Source organism: Centroberyx affinis, unplaced genomic scaffold, assembly GCF_046629955.1.
Source record: "Centroberyx affinis isolate AG114_WGS23_722 - 3 ecotype Tasmania unplaced genomic scaffold, CSIRO-AGI_Caff_v1 ptg001294l_1, whole genome shotgun sequence".
In the NCBI taxonomy this organism is placed as follows: Eukaryota; Metazoa; Chordata; class Actinopteri; order Beryciformes; family Berycidae; genus Centroberyx; species Centroberyx affinis.
Window position 1 is genome coordinate 31,064 of NW_027279800.1, and position 20,733 is coordinate 51,796.

General features: G+C 41.2%; 1 protein-coding gene across 1 annotated transcript in view; it reads right to left on the reverse strand.

Annotated features, from left to right (window-relative positions):
• Nucleotides 1–20,694, reverse strand: part of LOC139649158 (lysophosphatidylcholine acyltransferase 1-like) — a 32,587-nt gene extending 11,893 nt beyond the window's left edge. The window contains exons 1-4 of the mRNA XM_071525487.1: nt 20,572–20,694; nt 13,702–13,841; nt 6,659–6,873; nt 593–705 (exon numbers count right to left, since the gene is read on the reverse strand). Of these exons, the coding sequence (XP_071381588.1) occupies nt 593–705; nt 6,659–6,873; nt 13,702–13,841; nt 20,572–20,694 (591 nt within the window). The remainder of the gene's footprint in view (nt 1–592; nt 706–6,658; nt 6,874–13,701; nt 13,842–20,571) is intronic.
• Nucleotides 20,695–20,733: the final 39 nt, after the last annotated feature.

Sequence of the window (20,733 nt, forward strand, 5' to 3'; positions counted from 1 at the left end):
TATCCCATTTTTCCTAGAAATGGCAGGAATGTGCAAATTATACCAAATGGCCTTTGTTTTTGCTTGAATAGCAAAATCATTAAGATTAAGATTAGTATTACGATTATTATTAATGGCCTAGAAATTTGATGTATTATAAGAAATAAAATAAATACAAAAAAAAAACAAAAACGCCCCCCACGATAACATCGTATATCGCGATATTTTGGCGGGACAGGATCGCAATCTAAATTTTGGATATCGCCCAAGCCCAGTGTCCTGAATCCATTACCCTGCCGAGTGTGTGTGTGTGTGTATCCATGTGTGTGAATGAAGCAAAGCCTGTGAGCTTGTGTGTTGCCATCACCAATTGGGCGGCCTATTTAAACTGTCAAACTCACTTGCTCATTCTCTGCTGCTGCTACCTATGCATCTCTCACCCCACCACCACCCCCAGCATCCACCAGGAGTGATACGAAACAGACCTTTGATGCCAAAATAACATCTGTATTTACATTTTGTCTCTATAAAATGTTCATACTCAATACGCAAGCTGTGTGACTGAAATAACATTGTGTGAGGGTGATCTCTCTGCCCTTCTCTCTCTATTTACCTGAGGCCATTCCCCTCCAGAGTGGGCTCTGCGTTTGATCTCCTCCACAGTCTTCTTCCTGGAGTCCTGGTCTGACCGTGATACAAACACCGGCCTGATGTACTTGATCAAGGCTGGAGGGAGGAGGGAGGGAGAAAGAGAGGACGGGGGGAGAGACAGGAATGGACAAAGAAAGGAAAAAAAAAAAAAGCGGTGAGTTATGCTTTTTTATCATTTTCGTGTTCGAGTAGAATTGAGAAAAAGAAAGAGCAACCGAAATAGAAAATCAGGAGGTAGGCAGAAAGAGAGGAATACATTTACGATACCATTTTATTCTGTTTAGTAGGGGAGGGTAGGAGGGGAAAATTCTGACATCTAGATGAGTTCTGACTGTACAGTATGAATAATAGTGATAATTTATAACAATCGAGTCTAACTTTTCCACTCAAAGTTGGCAATACATGCCAATTATTACCCAAAACTGAAAACACTTCAGCAATAAACATCAAGCATCGTGATTGCAAAACAATCTGACACATTCAGCAGTGCAAACAGCAACAGTGTGATGCTGGGTTATGACTTATGAGCTCGGGACTGGAAGGTCGCCAGTTTGAGTCCCTGGACTGGCAGAGAAAACCTGGCCGGGGAATGAGTAACACTGTGCCCTCCATCAAACAGTACCGTCATGGTGCCCTTGAACAAGGCACTTAACTCCAAATCACTGTGATAGAGCTGCTCAGTGGCAAACAGTAGCAGACTGTGGTTGTGCTGGATAATTTCTAGGTGTGGATGTGGTATCTGTTTGAATGTGAACCTGAATCTTCCCTGAATACACACCAAGAACTAAGTAATGGCACAATGCTGTTTGAGAGTGAAATATTTATTGATTCAATTCACTACAAGAAGAATGGCACTTAATTAACACTGACCAGGTTAATTAGTACCGGCCACTAATTTCAATATGAAAGCCAAAATTGTCACTGACAGTCAGTACATTTAAGGCACAATTAAGGAAACCATACAGCAAGGAGAGTGCAAAAGCTAAAGAGATAACGGCAAAGATCACTAAATTCTTAGGACTTTCTGTTGTGGAAGAGGAAGGATTCAGACGGCTTGTGACCCACTTAGAACCGCGCTACACTGAGCCCAGGAGCAAATATTTTACCTCAATTATACCAGCCTTCACACACATTGACAGCTGAAACAAAACCTCACCCCTATCAGTTTCACAGTTTGACATTTGGAGTTCGAGTGTGTGTCCATTGCTCGCGTTGAGCCTAATGGTCCCGGTCTATAGACAAAGACTTCACACACTACAAAAAGTTGTTCATCATTCTCACGAGTTCTTGGGTTCACTCATTGCAGAAACTCAGGCTGCACTTAACGATGTTAGAAGCCCAGAACATAATGCCAAAAACATAATAACAATGCCAAAAACACTCATGGTCCAGCTTACGGTAGATGAGGGGTTCTGTTCCAGGGCAGCATCTGGGATATAGCAGCTGGCATCGTTGGCAACTTCGAACATTCTCCACTTGCATACTCCCAATTTGAGAGTATTCAGAGACAACTGTGCCAGCCTATCAAAAGGCTACAACAAGACCTACCTACCATGTGGAACAGCACTGTATATATGCTGTAGGGTCTCTTGGAATAGAATCATGCACTTATCAGCTTATGCGGCCAAGTACAACTTGCCTTACACTTCTCACCAGCAGCCAGTGGAAACTGATTGAAAGCACGATTTCTCTTCTCGCACCTTTAGAGGAGCTCGCACAAAAGGTCAGCTGATCAACTACATCCACTGCTGATGTCATCTCATCCATCAGGGCTCTGCGGCGTCTCCTTGGGAAATCAGCAGAGACGGACGGTGGCGTGAAACCGACAAAAGTGACTTTGTTGGAAGTGGTCTTAAAGAGATTCGCTGATATTGAATCTGCTGTAGGAGACAGTGTAGGAGTCACTTGGGTGACCCCCTTGACACACCAACACCTCTAATGGAAACCCCATCATGGGCTTAACCGAAGCAAATGTTCCAACAGAAACTAATCTGCATTTTAATAAAATCAAAACAGTTCCCCACAGGACCTCCACTCGAAATATCTGTGATCAAAGGGACCTAAACGACAGTATGGTCTGGTCACCGCCCTGTGCTCCCCAGGGGTCCAGATCCTTGTCTCATGTGGTCTCACCTGACTGGAGAGTAGCCTGGTGTGAATGTGCTTTGCCTGTGCACAGAGCAGAAGAACAAAGGAGTATTGCTCTCTCTGTGCAAAACTCTCAAAATATAACAAATAACAAGAGTTTAATTGAGCTTTCTGTCCAGGACTCAATGGAGAACTGCATCCAGTGTAACATATGAGTGTTTGATTGTTTTACAAAGTAAGGAACATGGTTTTTTTTTATGGTCATACAATTATCTCCATTCTTAATGTACATAACACAGTCATGTTTGGTGTCAAACAAATCAATAATCAGTTTTGAGTCACCAAGAATGTGTTACTTCTACTACTATGTAACATAAACAGTTTCTGACACATCCAGAATGAAGCTTTAACACTGGAATCACATCCCTGCCTAAGTTTACTGAGATGACCAAAGGGCCGTAACCTGCCCCCATGGTGCATTCCAAATAAAACTTCCTCCTCAACTCCTCCAAGAGAGTTCAAAGTAGATCTGTGAAGGACAGAGGCCCCGTCCGAGAATCTGCTAGGGTAGGTACGTGTGTTAACCAATAAAACTTGTGCACAGGAATCTGGCTCATGTGTGTTGCATTTATGAAATGCCTAACCTCTGATAGTGAAAATAATTCATTCCTTCAGATTAATTAAATGTGCTATGTTGAAATCGGCCTTTAGAGAGCCTAAGCGGTTGTTTACCTTGGTTCTGTGTCACCAAGGCCCAAGATACAGTGGTGCAAGCATGTCCAACTAAAATCAATTTTGCTTGATATACATTTTACGATGGCAACGTCCAATAATTGCCGAGCTTCAATTCTCGATGGTTGACGCGCACATTCATCTTACTATACATCAATGAAATAAAGGGATATAAAGTTGATATTGAATATTTTGTGTATGTGTTTACTCACAAATTAAATCCTAAAATATATGACTATGACTAGATGACAGATAATTATAACCTACTTGTGTAATAACGAGAGCACACCCCACTAGCAACACTTGAGTACTTGCAAAAAATACCAAAGCTATAGGCGTATCCATATCAATGAATATAGCACTAGTATAATGACTGTTCCCCTTTGCTCCTCTCCACTGCACCAACGATGAATGTGCTCTGTGAGGCAAATGCGTCACAATTACGAGACACTGATGGCAACACAACACGATGCAAGTAGTGGAGCTCTGCCGTTATAGTCACATTCTACAACTTCTAGCTGACAGTTAAAGAGATTGAATCCACATTGCTACATAAATCGGCATCAGCTGATTCAGCTTACTCGAGATCTGCAATCGGTAGCTTGATTTCTATCTGTAGGTCTTTGAAATCATCATAGGCATAATTGTCCTCTCACCGCTTTACAGAGCATTTCCATTTTTCACAAGAACAATGTGACAGCCTGACAGGTCCTGTCAGTGGAAGACCATCCTACCATCCTATTTACCTCCCTTTATCCATCTGTCTCACTGTCTGTTTATTTCCTTCTCTGTCTTTCTCAGTTTCCTTGTCCGCGTCTCCCTGCCTCTCAGTCTCTGATTGTTGCATTGACTCTAAAGCCCTGCTGACTCAAAACTACCCTACTTGTAAAATCTCCTCATGGTTAGATTGAGAGCAATGCAGTGAGTACAAAGTGAGTGCATTACGATAGGAGGAACACACCTAATAATGTCTACATAGTGTGCACAGTCTGCAAAGATAAGATTATGGAGGTCTACACACTGAAGACCTGACCTGTCAAGTGTAGTTGACATACAGGAGGAGGAAAAGTAGAGAGAAGTATGGATGGAGAAGGATGGATGTGTTGCACTGGTAAAAAATAATAGCAGGTTTAAATGCTCTGTTTTGTTTGCAGAAGCTTTGAAGATGCAGGAAGCATTTTTTCTTGGACATTATATTCTATCCTTATCAAAATATAGAATAAACAGTGAGAAACAGAGAGATGCAAAGAGAGAAGGAGAGCGATGCCAACCTCTAAGGTGAAGAAAGAAGAGAGTGAGGCAGAGAGAAGTAAGGAGGGATTGATTCCAACCGTGTGCTGTCTGCCAACAGGAAGGGATTAGGGCTATAGCTAGTAGCCTGAGAGAGAGTCTGTGTACGTCACTGTGGCTGATCAGGGGACTTAATGCCCACTCTGGATTCCACTGGCTCGGCCAGGCACTATTGCCTGGTTCCTACTGCAGGGCCAAGCGGGACTAGTCAGAGTTTAGGTGAATAGAACATTAACTGATAACATTTTCAGGACAGCACAGTGTACAGGGAGAGCACACAACAACATCACATTAATCATGAAATTTTAAGTTTAGATTTATTCACTATTTATGTTCCTCAACTTCCTTCAAAACAACTTTTTAGCCGCTTGTTTGCTGTTGATAATGATGACTTGCCAAAATAGCCAACGGGCCTCACTTGGCCTTACTGTAACAGAGTGGCTAATGACTGACTCAGTAGGCAGGCAGAGCAGGAGGAGGGGAGAGGAAGGCTAAAATAAAACACACACCTTGGCCTTTCACGCCCTGCTGCCAGGGACAGTAGAACAAACGGCTGGCTCTGCGACATGACAGGTAACTGAATAGGCAACTAGTTAATAGGATCTGCTGTAAGATCGGAGGAGTAATAAATACCAACTACACACTAACAAAGGCCCTACTAAAGTAGAACCCATTACCCAAACCGTTAGCTACACCTGCACAGTTCATTAAGTGCTGCCTGTATTTGCTGAATCAAGCAAGGTAAGCAGTATGGGTAGGCAACCAGTATTGGTGACCTGGTCTTACACTAGCAACCAATTAAAGAATGAGAATAAAAATACACTAAAAGCACTTCCAGACTCCCATGACAAAGCAGTTACACCTACAACTATGAACAGCAAGGACTATTTGGACAATAAAGGTCTGCTGGAACAACTCAGTGTGTTGGCTCTACTTAAATGTCTGTTTTTTTAGCCCTGTGACCAATAGAGAGCATTGCGTGTATTGACTGCAATTAAGAAAGGCCAACATATCCTCTTTATATGGCCTTGGGGTGGTGCATGGAAATTAACTGAGGTTATCTGAATGGTCCTGCTGCTTGGTGGGATCAGCTCTACCACTGGCAGTAAGCATTCAGGTGATTATACAGTATTAATGTCACAATACAGAAAATTGGACTTAGAGGGGGGGATTGATATGAAAGGTTTTTTTTAAAAAAAAGAACAAAACATGAAATCTTGAGAGAGGCTATCTCTGGTAAATGAGACAGGATATCTTTGGAGGAAGCCAACAAGGTAAGCCAATGAAGACTGGATCTCTACAGAACACACACATTCCCTCAGCCATCAGCCGTGATGATACAATTAGGGCCCAGCAGCAGACCCTCCTGACACCAGCATTGATCTATAGTCCTTAGTTAGCGCACAGCAAGACGGTACACACCGCTGTGTGAGAGGGAGAGAGAATGATTGTGTGCAACACTTGTGCCACAATAAGATGCGACTGCAATACATAAGTTCACAATAAACTAAGAAATGCAATTCCATTTGGTGATATGAGACTCCTTATTCCTTTCATTTTACTGCAGAACAATGTAAAATAATGTCAAATCCATAGACATTCAGCTCATTTAAGTGACCTTTTATTTCCAGTAACACCATTTGATAGAGCGTCGGTGTGATATTTCACTTATAGCCTAGGCATGCAAATAAAAACAATGCTTGGCATCAACATATCAGAGGCACTATCTTTGGATGACAACTGCTGCCTGTGTATCTATAGATGCTCGATGCTCCTGTCCAAGGCCTTTGTGGATCAGATCACAGAGATTTCAAGACTGAAGGTATCAGATTGCCCGTTCCCTCCCTCACAATACAGGTCACGGTCAACATACCTTTGTGTGTGAGTGTTTGTGTGCGTGTGTGTGTTTGTTACTTACTGCCCCAGAGGGGTATATCCTTGCTCTCTGCCTTCATGACAATAGAGGCCATTGTCATGGTGACTGGGATGGCGTCAAAGTAAGACGAGTGGGGTGCCAGGGTGAGGATGGGCGCCTCTGCGGGCAGCGCCCTTCGACCTTTCACCGTCATCCAATGGAAGCCTCCGGCGAACCACATGACCCGCATGATGGTCCTCAGAACCACGTCCACCAGTCTGCAAAAGGAGAAGGTGCGAGTGGGTGGGAGGGACTTTTCAGTTCAATTGTAGATAGGAATAAACCAAGTCCTGATATATCTGACATCAGCAATTCAGTGAGACTTCTTTTTTTTTTTTTGCCTTTTTCAGATATAGAAGAACTGTATATCTCTCTAATGGAGAAAAGTGGGTGACATCTCAATTATTTTTGTCCAATGACCCCAAACCAATGGTCTAAGTCAATATCCAAGTCTATGCAGTCAAAGTCATGAATCATATCAGTAGTCTGTACCGGCTGACACAGTTTAGTACATGGAATCAGTAATGGAAACAAATAAGAGGCTTAAGTGCATCTCTATCTAGTATCAGGCCTATACAGACAACAGTATTCCAGTGTTTATTTGCTGCTTATGCAATTGACAATTATTACAATATGTTACATTATGCATCTCAAATATATCAGGGTGACACAATGGAGTAAGAAATATTTACATCAGGGCGTGTTAATAAAAGGAGGGAAGGTTGAGATACATGGGCGAGAGATGAAACAAAAAGAGGGAGGGACAGAGAGGAATGAGGGTGAGTTAGAGGTGATGGGAGAGAGAAAGAAAGAGACCATAACACTGATAATTCAATGTTAGAGACAACACCAAAGGGAACACACACACACACACACGCACTTACAGTATTGATTCCCCCTCTCTACCAGCTGAGGCTGGCTAATGGGGAAGACAATTTATGACAGATCCCTGGAACCATAGCGGATCAGGATCATTGGGTGTCAGTGACATCAGTGTATGTTTGTGAATGTAGGTGTGTGTGTGATTGTGTGTACGTGCGCGATAATTTATGACAACTGAAGGCTACCGAGAACCACAGCTCACTCCGCCACAGATCCCCATTCAATTAACCTTACAGGCTATAGCCACTAAAAAAAAAAAATAACCTTGCAGCTCCAATTTTGGCATTTTGTTTTCTCAATTCCTCTGTGGGATGAGTAAATGTCACGACCATTGGAACCATGAAAACCATTCCAAACACATTATAATATTTCAAAAACACATGTGCCAGTTGGAAAACAAATGTGTTCTCATTTGCACTAAGCTTTCTTTATGGAGTTAGAAGCTTTCCATCTGACAGCAGCATTTTGCCCGAAGTGAGGAGGCCCAGAAAAGCATAGAAAGGCTTATTTCACATTAGTAGCGTTGGGAATTGTTTGGGTTTAATAAATAAGATTTCAATTTGCCTCCTTATCTACTCTTGACACTGATATACACTCACTGGACAAAATAATTGCAACACCAGTTTTCCATAAAACATAAAAGAGCAGCCACGTTTAAGAACAGGGGGCACAGGTTTTGCTTAATCGGATTATCAATTCATGTGCAACTTTTAGATTATGGCTCGGTTTTTTGATGAGCATGACAATTAATCATAATTAACTAGTATTCATATTATTATCAAACAATATTAAGCAAAGAAAGGTGTGTCCTGGTTGAATATATACACATGTATGAGCATACTGTTTCAGATTCAGACACGACATACACAACATCCATTCACATTACACCAAGATGAAGCAAGTCCTTCATTATGTTCGATGTGTTGCCTCTCTTGCAGGAAATTGCTTTCCTACAGGTCTTGCCATTACCGATATTATTTTCCACACCTAGCGGCAAATCAAGCTATTTTTTCAGACCATGGGGAAAAATGCTAGTGTGTTGACTTCCAAAGCATTTAGCAACAAATTCAGGGTGTTTAAAGGACTTGGGTTGAATAAGCTGGACAATCAGATTATACATTTTTATTTCTCAAACATTGGAAATGCTCTGGTCTCATCCTTCCATGACTTTTCCCCAAATAATTGGGCATTAAAAAGCCTGCGTTTTCAAAATTCTAAAAACAACTTAGAAAGTAAATACAGTTTTTGAAACTTTCTCCTACCAAATACACCCATTTATGCCAGAATATTTGGCTACAGGCTGTAGGTACCTAGATTTTTCCCACTGATCAGGAGAGTGCCATCAAAATTCCATTGAAAATAATTGGCAGCACAAACAAGGGTATTGACAGCTACTGGTCATTGAAGTTTGAACAGACTTTTTACACACAAACTGTGCTAAGGAACCACTTAACAGAAGAGTGTGTGTGCTTACTGTTGGTGGGAAGAATAAAAGGACAGGCTTTCCAAGGAGAAGGAATTGGCTGGCGAAGGAATTTCAAAAGTCTGGCCTTTCCAGTGTTATTTTTTAACCCCAATGTCTTTATTTTGATTACCTATAAGGCCTAAAAAGTAATTGAATACAATTTCAATTCAATCTTAAATCATAAACTTAAATCACAATCTTAAACCCAGTCATGCAGACTCTGATAGGACATTTTTTTCCATGTTGGTTTCAGTGGTGACATTGGTCTTATATTTCATTATAAGTAGCACTGAAAGGTATTGGAAAGTTTTAGATTTACCTTTATGAAACTTGCAGACAACCTGGAACTGGTACAGCTAAGGCCATTAATACGCAAATTAGCATATGATGTCATCTGACCCTTATGACAGGGGAACCGAACCAAAGACCCATTTTAAACCAGGAAAAACCCTGATTTAGCTCTAGGGTGAACTAGATGACACATGCACACACTCACACTCACACACACACTGTTCTGTGGCAGTGTGAGAAAGGAAGAGGCAGGGCTGCATGTTGTATCAAGTTGCTGAATGTTTGTGGCACAGTATGAGGGAATAATTGTGAGGCCATTCAAGAGCTTGGAGCTTACAATAAAACTTTAAATAATCTAATTAATAGATATACAGAGTGGACAAAACAACGAAAACACAACATGACTAAGTCAAATTAAGTTGAATGCCCATCAGCAGTAGGAGTCAGTTTCAAAGCAACATGAGGAAACTAACAGGCCAAATAGTCAGCAGCTGAATTCTAGGTGGCCATTTAATGTGGAAAGGCAAACAATCTAGAAAATCACAACGACTACATATGCCAAACATGGACAAACTGCATCAGCAATGAGAAAAAAATGGCTGCAACTGAGGCCATTTTACAGGACCAGTGGCAAAAACACTGTTCCCTATGATGTCCCCATATTCCAAGATGACAACAACCCCATACACACTGCTAAACAAATTCAAGAGAGGCTTCCTGAACACCAGGATTAAGTCAAACACAAGCCAAGGCCTCCCCAGCTACCAGATCTAAACATGTACGTTTGTGGGAAGTTCTGGAGTACAGAGTTTGAAGTATTTTTCCACCTTCTTCAACCCTCAAAGAACTGGAGGCTATCCTTCTTGAAGAATGGTCCAATATCCCACTACACACAGTTCGAGACAGTATTCTAAGGAGGATTGATTGAAGCTTTGCTAAAGGCAATGGGTGGCTCTACTCTTTATTAGGTACTTGGAATGTATACATTAGCCATTTGTGTTCTTTTGTCCACCCCCTGTAGGCGTAAGCCCGGCTTGTCCAGTCTTCCTCTTGTGTTGGAAACTGGCCTAGTTGATATCCCAGCAGGGGCACCGCTGCACTCTAAATTACACCCTCCTGATTCACATGGATTTCTAGGAATGGAAAAGGATCTATACACAGGCTATACTCAACTCCAGTGTATTCTGATATCCTGCTAGATATCATATAACTTTCCTCTAAGCTTAAAGGGAAGGAATTCACCTATGTTTCCAATGACAGTCAGTGAAGTAGATCTAGGTTTAGTCTCTTGATTATGTATAATTTGCTGTCAAAGCTATCGATATCCATCAACCAGATGAGGAACTGACACTGAAAACTTTGCCTCTTTACTTTGTACGGTTCGTTCTCTACATGATACTGGGTTCACGTTCAACATTATCAATAGTATTTTGACAATTATTAGACTTGTATTACTGAGGAAAAACAAAAACAAATGTGCACACCATAATTGGGATGATTACAGGTTTCTGTGAGTTAAACTGAAAACTTTTTAAAGACGTTGCGAATTCCAGTTCAAATAAAATTGAAGACCAATTTCATCCCCAAATAAGCCTGAAGAGTAACAGCAAACAAACAGTAAAGTACACATCTGTGCAGCCGGGGAAATTTACTAGAAAATTTACTAGAAAATTTTTTAAGACCTTATTAAGACCCAGCACAACATTTAAAACTTGATGGACAGTTTTACCTGATCTTATCGCCTACTTTGTCTGCACAGTAGTGAGTTCTGAATATGATTTTCATTAAACCGCAGTGAAAATCACAAACATTTTTTCAACTACACAATGCGTATTGTCAGATTTTTGTATTGCCAAATTTTGTCACAATTTTTGTTAAACCCCTAACTGGCTATATACCTAATCTATTCATTATGTATCATCAACATTATCCATTTTTATTCATTTCTTTCTTGTTCTAACAAAATGCTATTAGGTACAGAAAACCAGTTTTCAGTCAACAACATTTTTGAGCAAACAAAGAAATCTTGTATTTAAGAGGAAATACAAGATTTGTATTCATGGGAAAGATCTGACCTTAACATTATTGTATTAACAGGGTACAATCCATGGGAATTTTCCCCATTTTTCCCCATTAGTTGATCAGATCTGTGCAGATAAGAGTTACAAATCAGATCTTCTGTTCTTGTGTAAATTCAGTCTTTGTAGTGCGTCACTCTGGGGGTTTACGCTAAGCTAATGAAAGAGCCGTATCCTTTTCACTCCACAAGTTCAAAACCTGGCTGAATCTGTGGCATCCCCATTTCCCAGCATGCCTGGTTGTCCACTGATAGCATCTGAAAAACTAAACTGGTTGATTGATGAGTGTGGTTTGCACACTCAACCGAAATGGGACGCAAGTAGACATCCTAAACAATTTGGACATAAATGATGACTTGGTTGCTACCCACTTCTCTCTCTCTCTCTCTCTCCATTCGCCCACCTGTCTTTTTCCATCCCCATTTGTCTCACCCTGACCTTCACTTAAAGCTCTTCCTTTCTAACCTCCTCTTATCTCTACACACCTCTCTCTCTCCAGCTATGAGTGTCTCCCTCCGAACTACCCACACATGAAAAGATTACAAGCGTCGTCAATACCCAAGCCTCCTATAAAAATACAACATTAGTCACTTGCTTGTTCATTAACCTTTCAGGTGGTATTTTAGTCTTTCTTTTGAAAAAAGTATTCAAGGAGGAGGGGGAGACCTGTAGCTGCTGTGGGACTTTCTTGGACAGATTATTACGCCCACAGCGAGTGAGTGAGAGGACGTATGGAGTACAAGATGGAGACAGCCTAACAACTGAACTCAAGAGTGAGTCACATGAAGATGAAGAATCTGAGATGATATGAACCAAAAATCTCAAAATACAGTTTCACAAAGTATTCCAAGGTTCAACAATAAGGATTGTCAAATGACCCGGGGCCAGTGAGACATTGACTTGGGGTGACCAATTCGTCAAGAAGTGGCCCAATTGAGCCAGTGCCCCAAAAAGTTTCTGGTCCTAGCATTTCTCATCCAGTGATAAGCCTTTTTTTTTTTTTTTATCTTTGCCTGTCTGCTCTACCACTGGTCCAGTTTCCTCTTTGTTTGCTCTTTTTCTGACCAGAATCTGATCAGACTGGACACCAACTCATGGAGCTGGGTACTTTGAATTACAAAGCAAAAAAGTAAAAAGCTCTTTCTTTTGTCGTGGAAGAATCAGTTTCAGTGGACTTTACAGTAAAGTACTTTGAAGTACTTTAAAGTGAGGCTCCACTTGCAGTTTTCCTCAATAGAAAAATAACCAGAAGAATCAAACACACATCGCAGTGGGTTGTAGTCTAGGGTAAATTAAAGTGCATTACAATAACGTATTACTACAGCAAAGTGCAAGTGTCTATCTATTTAACAAGCTAATAGCTGTTGGAACAAATGAGTGCTTGTGTCTGTTTGTTTTAATCCTCGGTATCTTGAAACGGGAACCTGAGAGGAGAGTCTGGAACTCTGAGTGTAGTGGGTGGTCAACATCAAGAAGGATGGCATGGGCTTTCTGCAGGGCTTGTCTCCTGAATAATTCGGGCAGACCAGCCTGACTGACTCCTATAACCTTGCTGCAGTGCTTCACAATCCGGCTAAGAACGTTTTTACTTCTCACACTAGAAAAACACATCAAAATTATGATATAATTTTGATATGCTCCCTCAATGTCTCAATACTTTGATATTGTATTAGTTAACCGTGTAATCCACGATGTGTAAGAGCTGCTCTTGCTTATCATAGGCTCTGTACATAATATCCACACTTCACCAGGACTAACATTGTGTCGTCATGCTATTTGTTGATTTGTTGATTGTTGTCATGCTATTGTTGATTTTGTGTCTTGTAAGAGCTGTCTTTCTTGTCTCTATGTAGTGCAGGCTCTGTTTATATCTGCATATTTTTCACTGTTTTTATCGTTGATTGTGATGTTTTTATTCTTAACGTTTGTGCTTTCAACTATTGCCTGCCCGGGGACTACAGATGAAAATTTGCCTTTTTGGCTAACTCTGGCATATTTTCAGAAATGTTATTAATATGCACTGTCCCTGTCAAATAAAGTAATAAACTAAACTAAAAACTACTCCAGAGATAGTAATAGCTAATCCTGATGACACCAGGGAAAAATTAAAAATACAAAAATATTCAGATTCATTCAAATGCAAGACAATACAGTTGAGGCTTTAAAGAACATCACAATTAAACACAGATTCTAATGCTCTAGATGGGTCATATTTGAAGCGGTTATACACAATCTAAGAAGCTCTCCCAAAAAAGTCCCACAACACACCACTTCTCTGAAGTATTGTGAGACAAATAAGAGCACACATGCATACACACTGGGGCACCCACCTCCTCCAGAGGCACTGGGGTTCGACGGTGGTCTCGGAGCGTCCCACTGAGGCCAGGAAGGCAAAGGGCCAGGCCAGCAGCATCATGAATGCGGCGAGGAACAGACGAATGGGGAATAGTGTGACTGTCATTAACGCTATCTGTAAGAGACGATGGAAAAGAGAGATGGAAAATGTTAAAAAGGGACAAATCCAGCAAACTGTTGAGTACATGTTTTGCCTATGAGCTCGGGACAGCACAGTCTAAATTTGCGAAGATGAAAAAGTCTCATAACGAGGGTCACAGAGAAATCGTGAGCACGAAGAACAGACAAACCGGGGAACAGCAGGAGCATCATCGGCGCTATCTGTGGGAGTAGTGAGTGAAAGGATAGAATTTTGATAAGCGCTGTGATGAGCGGTCGGACGGAGCGAACTGCTGGCGATGCGATTGGGGAAGGAGAGAAGAAAAGTTAAAAGGATGACTGGGTGAAAAAGTCAAAGCTGAGAAACGAAACCTGAATAAGTCAAAGCTGAGAAACGAAACCAGAATAAGACAATGAAGCGACGGTATGGAAACAACTTGGCTTCATCAACACTACCTAGGAGTGGAGGATAGAATAAATGGCTACCTCAACGAGTAGAGACAGATCAGAGACAGTAAACTACTTGAACACAGAGCGGAACAGTGAATGGATAGCGAAAAGGACAGAGTAAAAGAAAACTATACGGATGAGAAGAAAACGTGAGGAATGAACATGCCAAGAGTTAATAAGTGAGTGAATAAATGATGGCAAATGGACAGCAGCATCAACTGTCATCCCACCATATGGGGAGCAGGAGATGAATTCATATATTCCTTCATGGTAACTGGCACAAATTTCCCATGTGGGGTAATAAAACTGAATGAGTGAATGAATGAATCAATGCTTCAATAATCCACAAGAAGCAAATTGTGCAGGGTGCCAGCAAATAGCCTACTTCTCATTCACCATAATGAAATTACACACATACATATATATAATAGAATGAAGAATATATATATATACAGTACATTTATACAGTACATCTTTACTGTGTGTGTATGTATGTGTGTATATAAGATACTATATATAAGGCCTCAGACATACTCTGGCACTACGTTGTTTAAGTCAAATGGTGACTGTTTATCTTTACAGCTTTTTATGACTCCCTGATATCAGCGCTTATCTTAAGTCAATATTTGTCTTGTTAGCAATCACTACTGGGGAGCATGTGTGCTCTATCTTTGAATTCCCTCTATTTATCTAGAGAGAGCTCTTGTCTGACAGTTTACTATGTTTAAATCTTGCTTAGTAGCCTCAAAACAAAAGGAGCCTCATTTTGGAGACTGCCCTGCATGAGAAAAACAACAAAAGTTAAACAGGATGATGGAGCAAAATTAAACAGTCTGGATTGTTCTGTTTGTCTTTTTTCATAGTGTAAATAACTTTAGACACTCGCCCTACCACTGTCATCACAGGGATACGTTTATTTTTTTTATTAAACAATTTTCCAACTGTTTACTTTCCCTGCATCCTCTGAGAAGGAAATTGATTATAGTAAATGTTTAGTATACATATTTCTCCAAGCCACTGCATTTTATTTTGCTTTGTTACTTCCATTAAAATAGTAAATTAAACTAATATAAATATATGAAAAGAAATATGGGATATAAGGTTTTACACAAGACAGGACAAACAACCCAGAATGCACTGTATTTTTTCCTATGATAAAATGGGGCTGGCTGGAAAAGTTGGAGAACCACTGTATTATGCATTTGTTAAAATATTCATTCAGGCCCAATGCATGAGAATGCATGAATGTCACTTGAAATTAAAACAGAGGCACTGTTACAAAGGCATAGAGGTTAGTTTTAGGAGTTGAGTGAATTCAGGCAATGGACCGAAAGGCGTCCCACAATTCATGTGAGGGCAGAAAGCTTGTTCAATTTAGTCTTAAAAGCAAATGGAAAAACAAAAACATACAGTACGTGTGGACTGATGCGAATTAAGAACTGTATCGTGGCTGTCACCTCATGGCCTACATTGTAGCATTACTGTAAATTATGTAAAAAAATGGACCAGGGCTTCTTTGTATCAGAACCGCTGGGGCTGAAAATGAGAAATCAGTGGTGAAAGTATTACCAGTGGTAGCTGACTATTACCAACAAACTAACCTGCAGAACTCTGAATGCATTTTCAAACCAAGGGACTTTAGTCAGGAATCAGGATGCTTTACAAAACTGGTGGGCCACCATGCTTTTATCCTACTTTATTCTTGAGAAACTGAGTTATGGTAGCCTGAAGCCACAGAATGGCCTCATCTTACTTATCCAACCTTAATTATGGATGCATTTCGGGCCACATGTATACATTTTGCCCAGTTTGTTGTATCGTTGTTAACATAAAAATGTTAACTACAAAACTGTCCTGTTAAAACAGTGCTGTCAGCCGTTTCCCCTTCTGAGACGGTTCAAGCAAATGGTTTGCAGAGTCATGCACACCTCAAGCAGACTACCTGGATCCTTCAAAACCATTGCAAAATGGTCTAGGCCCGCAGACAACTCTTCCCACAAGTCTGGTCGTAAAACATTGTGGGCTATCACACAGAACAGTGAGTTATGGAGTATCACTTCAGGTCAGTTCTCTTTATTGTCCCTTCTAGGGAAATTCCTCTTGCAGCAGAAACTAAAAACAACAGCACAATACATACACACCATTAGCCAATGGCATGACTGCACATTAAAAACACACAAATTTTGTATTCCAAATATTTAGAGTTTCTGAGTTATTCAAATGAATGTGAACAGAATCAAAACAGAACAAAATACAGTAAAAAAGAATAGACAAGTCTATGCTGGAAACTTTTTCAGCCTCACCACAGTATAGTAACACACACCCACAGGTCTACCTTGTGTTGGGGTGAATGACAGGCAGTAATATAAATTGCTCATGGACTCTATTACTATAACAGGGGTCATTAAACCTTTTTTTTTTTTTTTAACCTGGGGCCTGAAGTTCAGGAAATCGCGTTCACATCAATCCTGTGCTGTGAACATGATGGGACCAGTGAGAAACACGCTCATGACTCATTTTGGGCGCCAATCCACAGTTTAAGAAACGTTGATCTATACAGTATGCAGGGAATAAACTCCTCATTGACTCATTGCTGCTTTGGGAGGATCAACCCAGATTAACAGGCCCATTGCTGGGTTTCCCCTGTAAACCGCATAGGAATGAAAATGTGGTTTTCCAAATGCTGAACCAGGAATGAAATTAGCCTCAACATTAGCAGCTTGGCTAGTGATACCTTACCAACTTTTAGGGTCTTACTGCTCAGCTCATTGAATTGATTAAGGCTGGAATGTCCCTTAATCCACTAAATCATTAATAAAAACACTGCAATATGTTCCCATATTAGCGCTATGCCAATTGTTTAGACCAATTAATTAGCTTATCAAGGTGCAAAACTACAAGAGCATCTTCATGTGGATTCAAAGGTTAGGCTCCTGCATTATTGTATAGGCTACTATTCAGTATCTGAAACAGATATTTTGGACAGTGGCCTAATGGGGCTATTGGGCAGACATCTCCCTATTATCCCCTATGCCTCCCTTTCAGTTTGTGGGTACTGAAGTCAGGTGTGCCCTGGACTAGGGCTGGGCGATATATCAATATTATATCGATATCGTGATATGAGACTAGATATCGTCTTAGATTTTGGATATCGTAATATCGTGATATGGCATAAGTGTTGTCTTTTCCTGGTTTTAAAGGCTGCATTACAATAAAGTGATGTAATTTTCTGAACTTACCAGACTGTTCTAAAACAGGGAAGGAAACCCTGTCTTTGCATTTTATTTTGATCACAGTCTTGTTTTAATGAAAGTGCTTGTGACATCTCACATGTGGCTTTGACTTACAACTGAACATTTAGCCTACTTCGTAGAAAATACCGAGATATATATCGTGTATCGCCATTCAGCCTAAAAATACAGAGATATGATTTTTGGTCCATATCGCCCAGCCCTACCCTGGACCACAGTAAAATGTCCATCCAAAGTTCCACTCTATTCTATAGTCTACTGCATAGAATAGTGGGAGAGAGCACCCATTCGGTTCAGCACCAACAGGATAGCTTCTATTCAGCTACAGCCTATTAGCGTCTGAGCCTCTAGCCTACATTTACAGGCGACAGCTTTGTGATCTAAAATGTAGTGTACTCTCATGGCTTAGGTTAACAAAACTTATCCTGTTTCTATCAAATTCTAGAATCCCTCCTAGCAGGGACTCTGGAGGGCTTTAGACACATAACACAGCCAGAAGCTATAGATACCAATTCATCCGATGCACTTTGGGGAGACTCTTATCTTTCTGTGGCCTACCTTTGTGTCCCAATCCAGTGCTTGCAAATAATTGCTCTATGCTATGGTCCACTGCAGAAATTGTTGCGCTGGTGAAACAATGCCAAGTTGTCTCCCTGCCAATTCAGCTATAGCCTATTAACCTACAAATTTAGCCTGTAACCTACACATATAACCAGCAGGGGCATAGTAGCACAGTACCCTAAGGGGCACACACATTTTTTTCTCTCCTTGAAATCCAAAATTGATTTTGTGGGCAAATCATTATAGAGAAATTTTCCACTTTTTAGACTGTTATCCTAGTCCTCAGTGTTTCATTCAGTCTTCCTCATGTTGCTGTAGGTGTGGAAGCTAGGTCAACATAACATGCTGACAACTGTTGATTCCAGCTACAACAGAATAATTAAGGAACCCATTTCAATTATCCCATGACCTTTGGTTCACGACCCCAATGTGTAAGAAAAAATGGTCTAGAGAGCTTCTCTTTTGTGGTTTCTTTGCTTTGTTAACACTTTTGAGTAAAAGCACAGTATATGTACATGACACCACAGCCCTGCTGACAAATCAACTCCACGGCTAACCACACGACAAACAGAAATGCTATTTTAGGGGAAAATGAGGAAGTCAAATAATGTGTAAGCCTTGGCCTGCAGTTTTTGACCTTGTAGTCAAGATCAAACTGGGGTCAACCTTTTTATTCTTGCGGACATGTAATCAAAAAGTGAGCGAGCTTCACAGCAGCATGCTTTGTAGCCAGTCTGAATAAATAAGCTAAGCTTTTCACTCCAAGTAGCTGTTGAAGATAATGAGTGACTTAACTAATTAATACACCCCTTGACACCACGTTTTTAGTCTTGTAGTAGAAACTAGGCAAGCGAGTCATTCCCCTGGCTGTGATCCGCCTGACATTCTACCTGTTTCTCAGCCTCATTCTCAGCCTCAGTCAAAAGAGCTGCGAGGATGCAGAGGGGTGTGAACCTCCCCAGGTCACTATTATCCCTGGTAACAAGATACTCTGTTACACCTGCTCTGCCAGACCAGAGCCATTCATAAAACCACTGCTCTCCCATTTGACTGAAATCTGCTACTGAAATATAGTAGTGTTTCTTTACCTATGGGTGTGGACCTAAAATGGCTCTCCTGTTCTGGATCCTCATGTGGCTAAAGTACAATTGTATGTTTCATTGAACCGGGAGTTAAATGTACTCACTCTACGGAAATGGTTGAAGTAGATTTAACTCATAACTTCGGCTGGATGCACATGCAAATTTCTCAAATGATTCAAGCTTCTCAGAGGAAATATGAGGTTAACATGCACTTCTAAAATCATCACAGCTTGCAATAACACAGTGACCCGATGCGCACTAGTGGGCAAGAGAGAGAGTGAATGTTTCACATGGCACCTGATAACATCACACATGCTGCAATATTTGCATGAAAGACAGGATATCAACTGAGTCACAAGAGCAACACCAATCAGATTGTGTAGCCTATTTAGTCAGCCTCGTTAACGCCTGTCTTGTCATTTCCTTGCGGGCTGTTTCCCAAAAGCCTCGGAGTTTTCGAGCAATGAAGCTCAAATGAAAAACAGGTGGTTGCAGGCTCGCTGTAGCCGGCAAGTTAACACCTTACAGACAAGCCCGAAAGCTCTAAATCTGATTATCAAATGCAATGACGGACGGCTAGCATGGCATGGATAGCTGCTTTTGTGATTTCAATTGTATAATGCAATCAAGTGGCTGGTCCGTTTGGAGCGCCTTTGGCCAGAACGTGTGAACTTTTAACAGCTGGGGAAGATATGTGTAAGTTGTAAATGGAAAAATGTTGAACATGACCGTCAGTCTTCCATCCCTTCACCACCCCCCACCCCCCGTCTCCTCCACATCCACACGTGTTGGTTGAGTAGGATGCAACAAGGCTGTGATCGCAACTACATAACAAAGCAGGGAATAATGGGAGGGAAGCTGGAAAACAGGACCGTGCTGGAAATGAATGGGAATTGTACCCCCGCAGAAACCTAGAAGTCAGCTGAGAAACCACATCCTTGTGTTTGGTAGCTAGGCTAGTAAGCAACAAGCTAGGCCCAACAATCGCAGCCATGCCCATCTAACTGAATTTCATCTCACTAGATGGTTAGCGGATTCCAGAGAGGCGCACTGATTTCCATGTTGCATCTGTTCATGTGGGAGCACAACCAGTTAACCAAACAGACGCTGATACTGCAGCTGGGTAAACAATAATTGAACAGACTTTCAAGACTTGCCAGCAGCATCAGAGCACGGCTGCAAGACAGAAGAGGAAGAGAGCAACATGTATGTGTGTGGCTAGCTAGCTAACATTAGCTCAGCTGGCTGACATGCAAGCAAGAAAAATGGCCAAGTTAAATTACGGTGACAGGCTCTCAACTGAGCATTAAGCACCGAAATTTCCCATGTTCCACGAACAATAAAACCGGCATGCCATTTGTAAAATAATAAAACATTTGACTGGCTCAAGGCATAACGTTACCTTTGCCTTTTCCAGAGGGGTGAATTTCAAGACGTGCACAAAAGGGTTTCTGAACGGGGGAGCCTGGTCCATCTTCTTCCCATCTCCTTCCACCACGCAATGTCTGCTAGTCGGCAACCTCATCCTCACAAGAACTAGTCGAGGACGCAAAACAACGCTGGT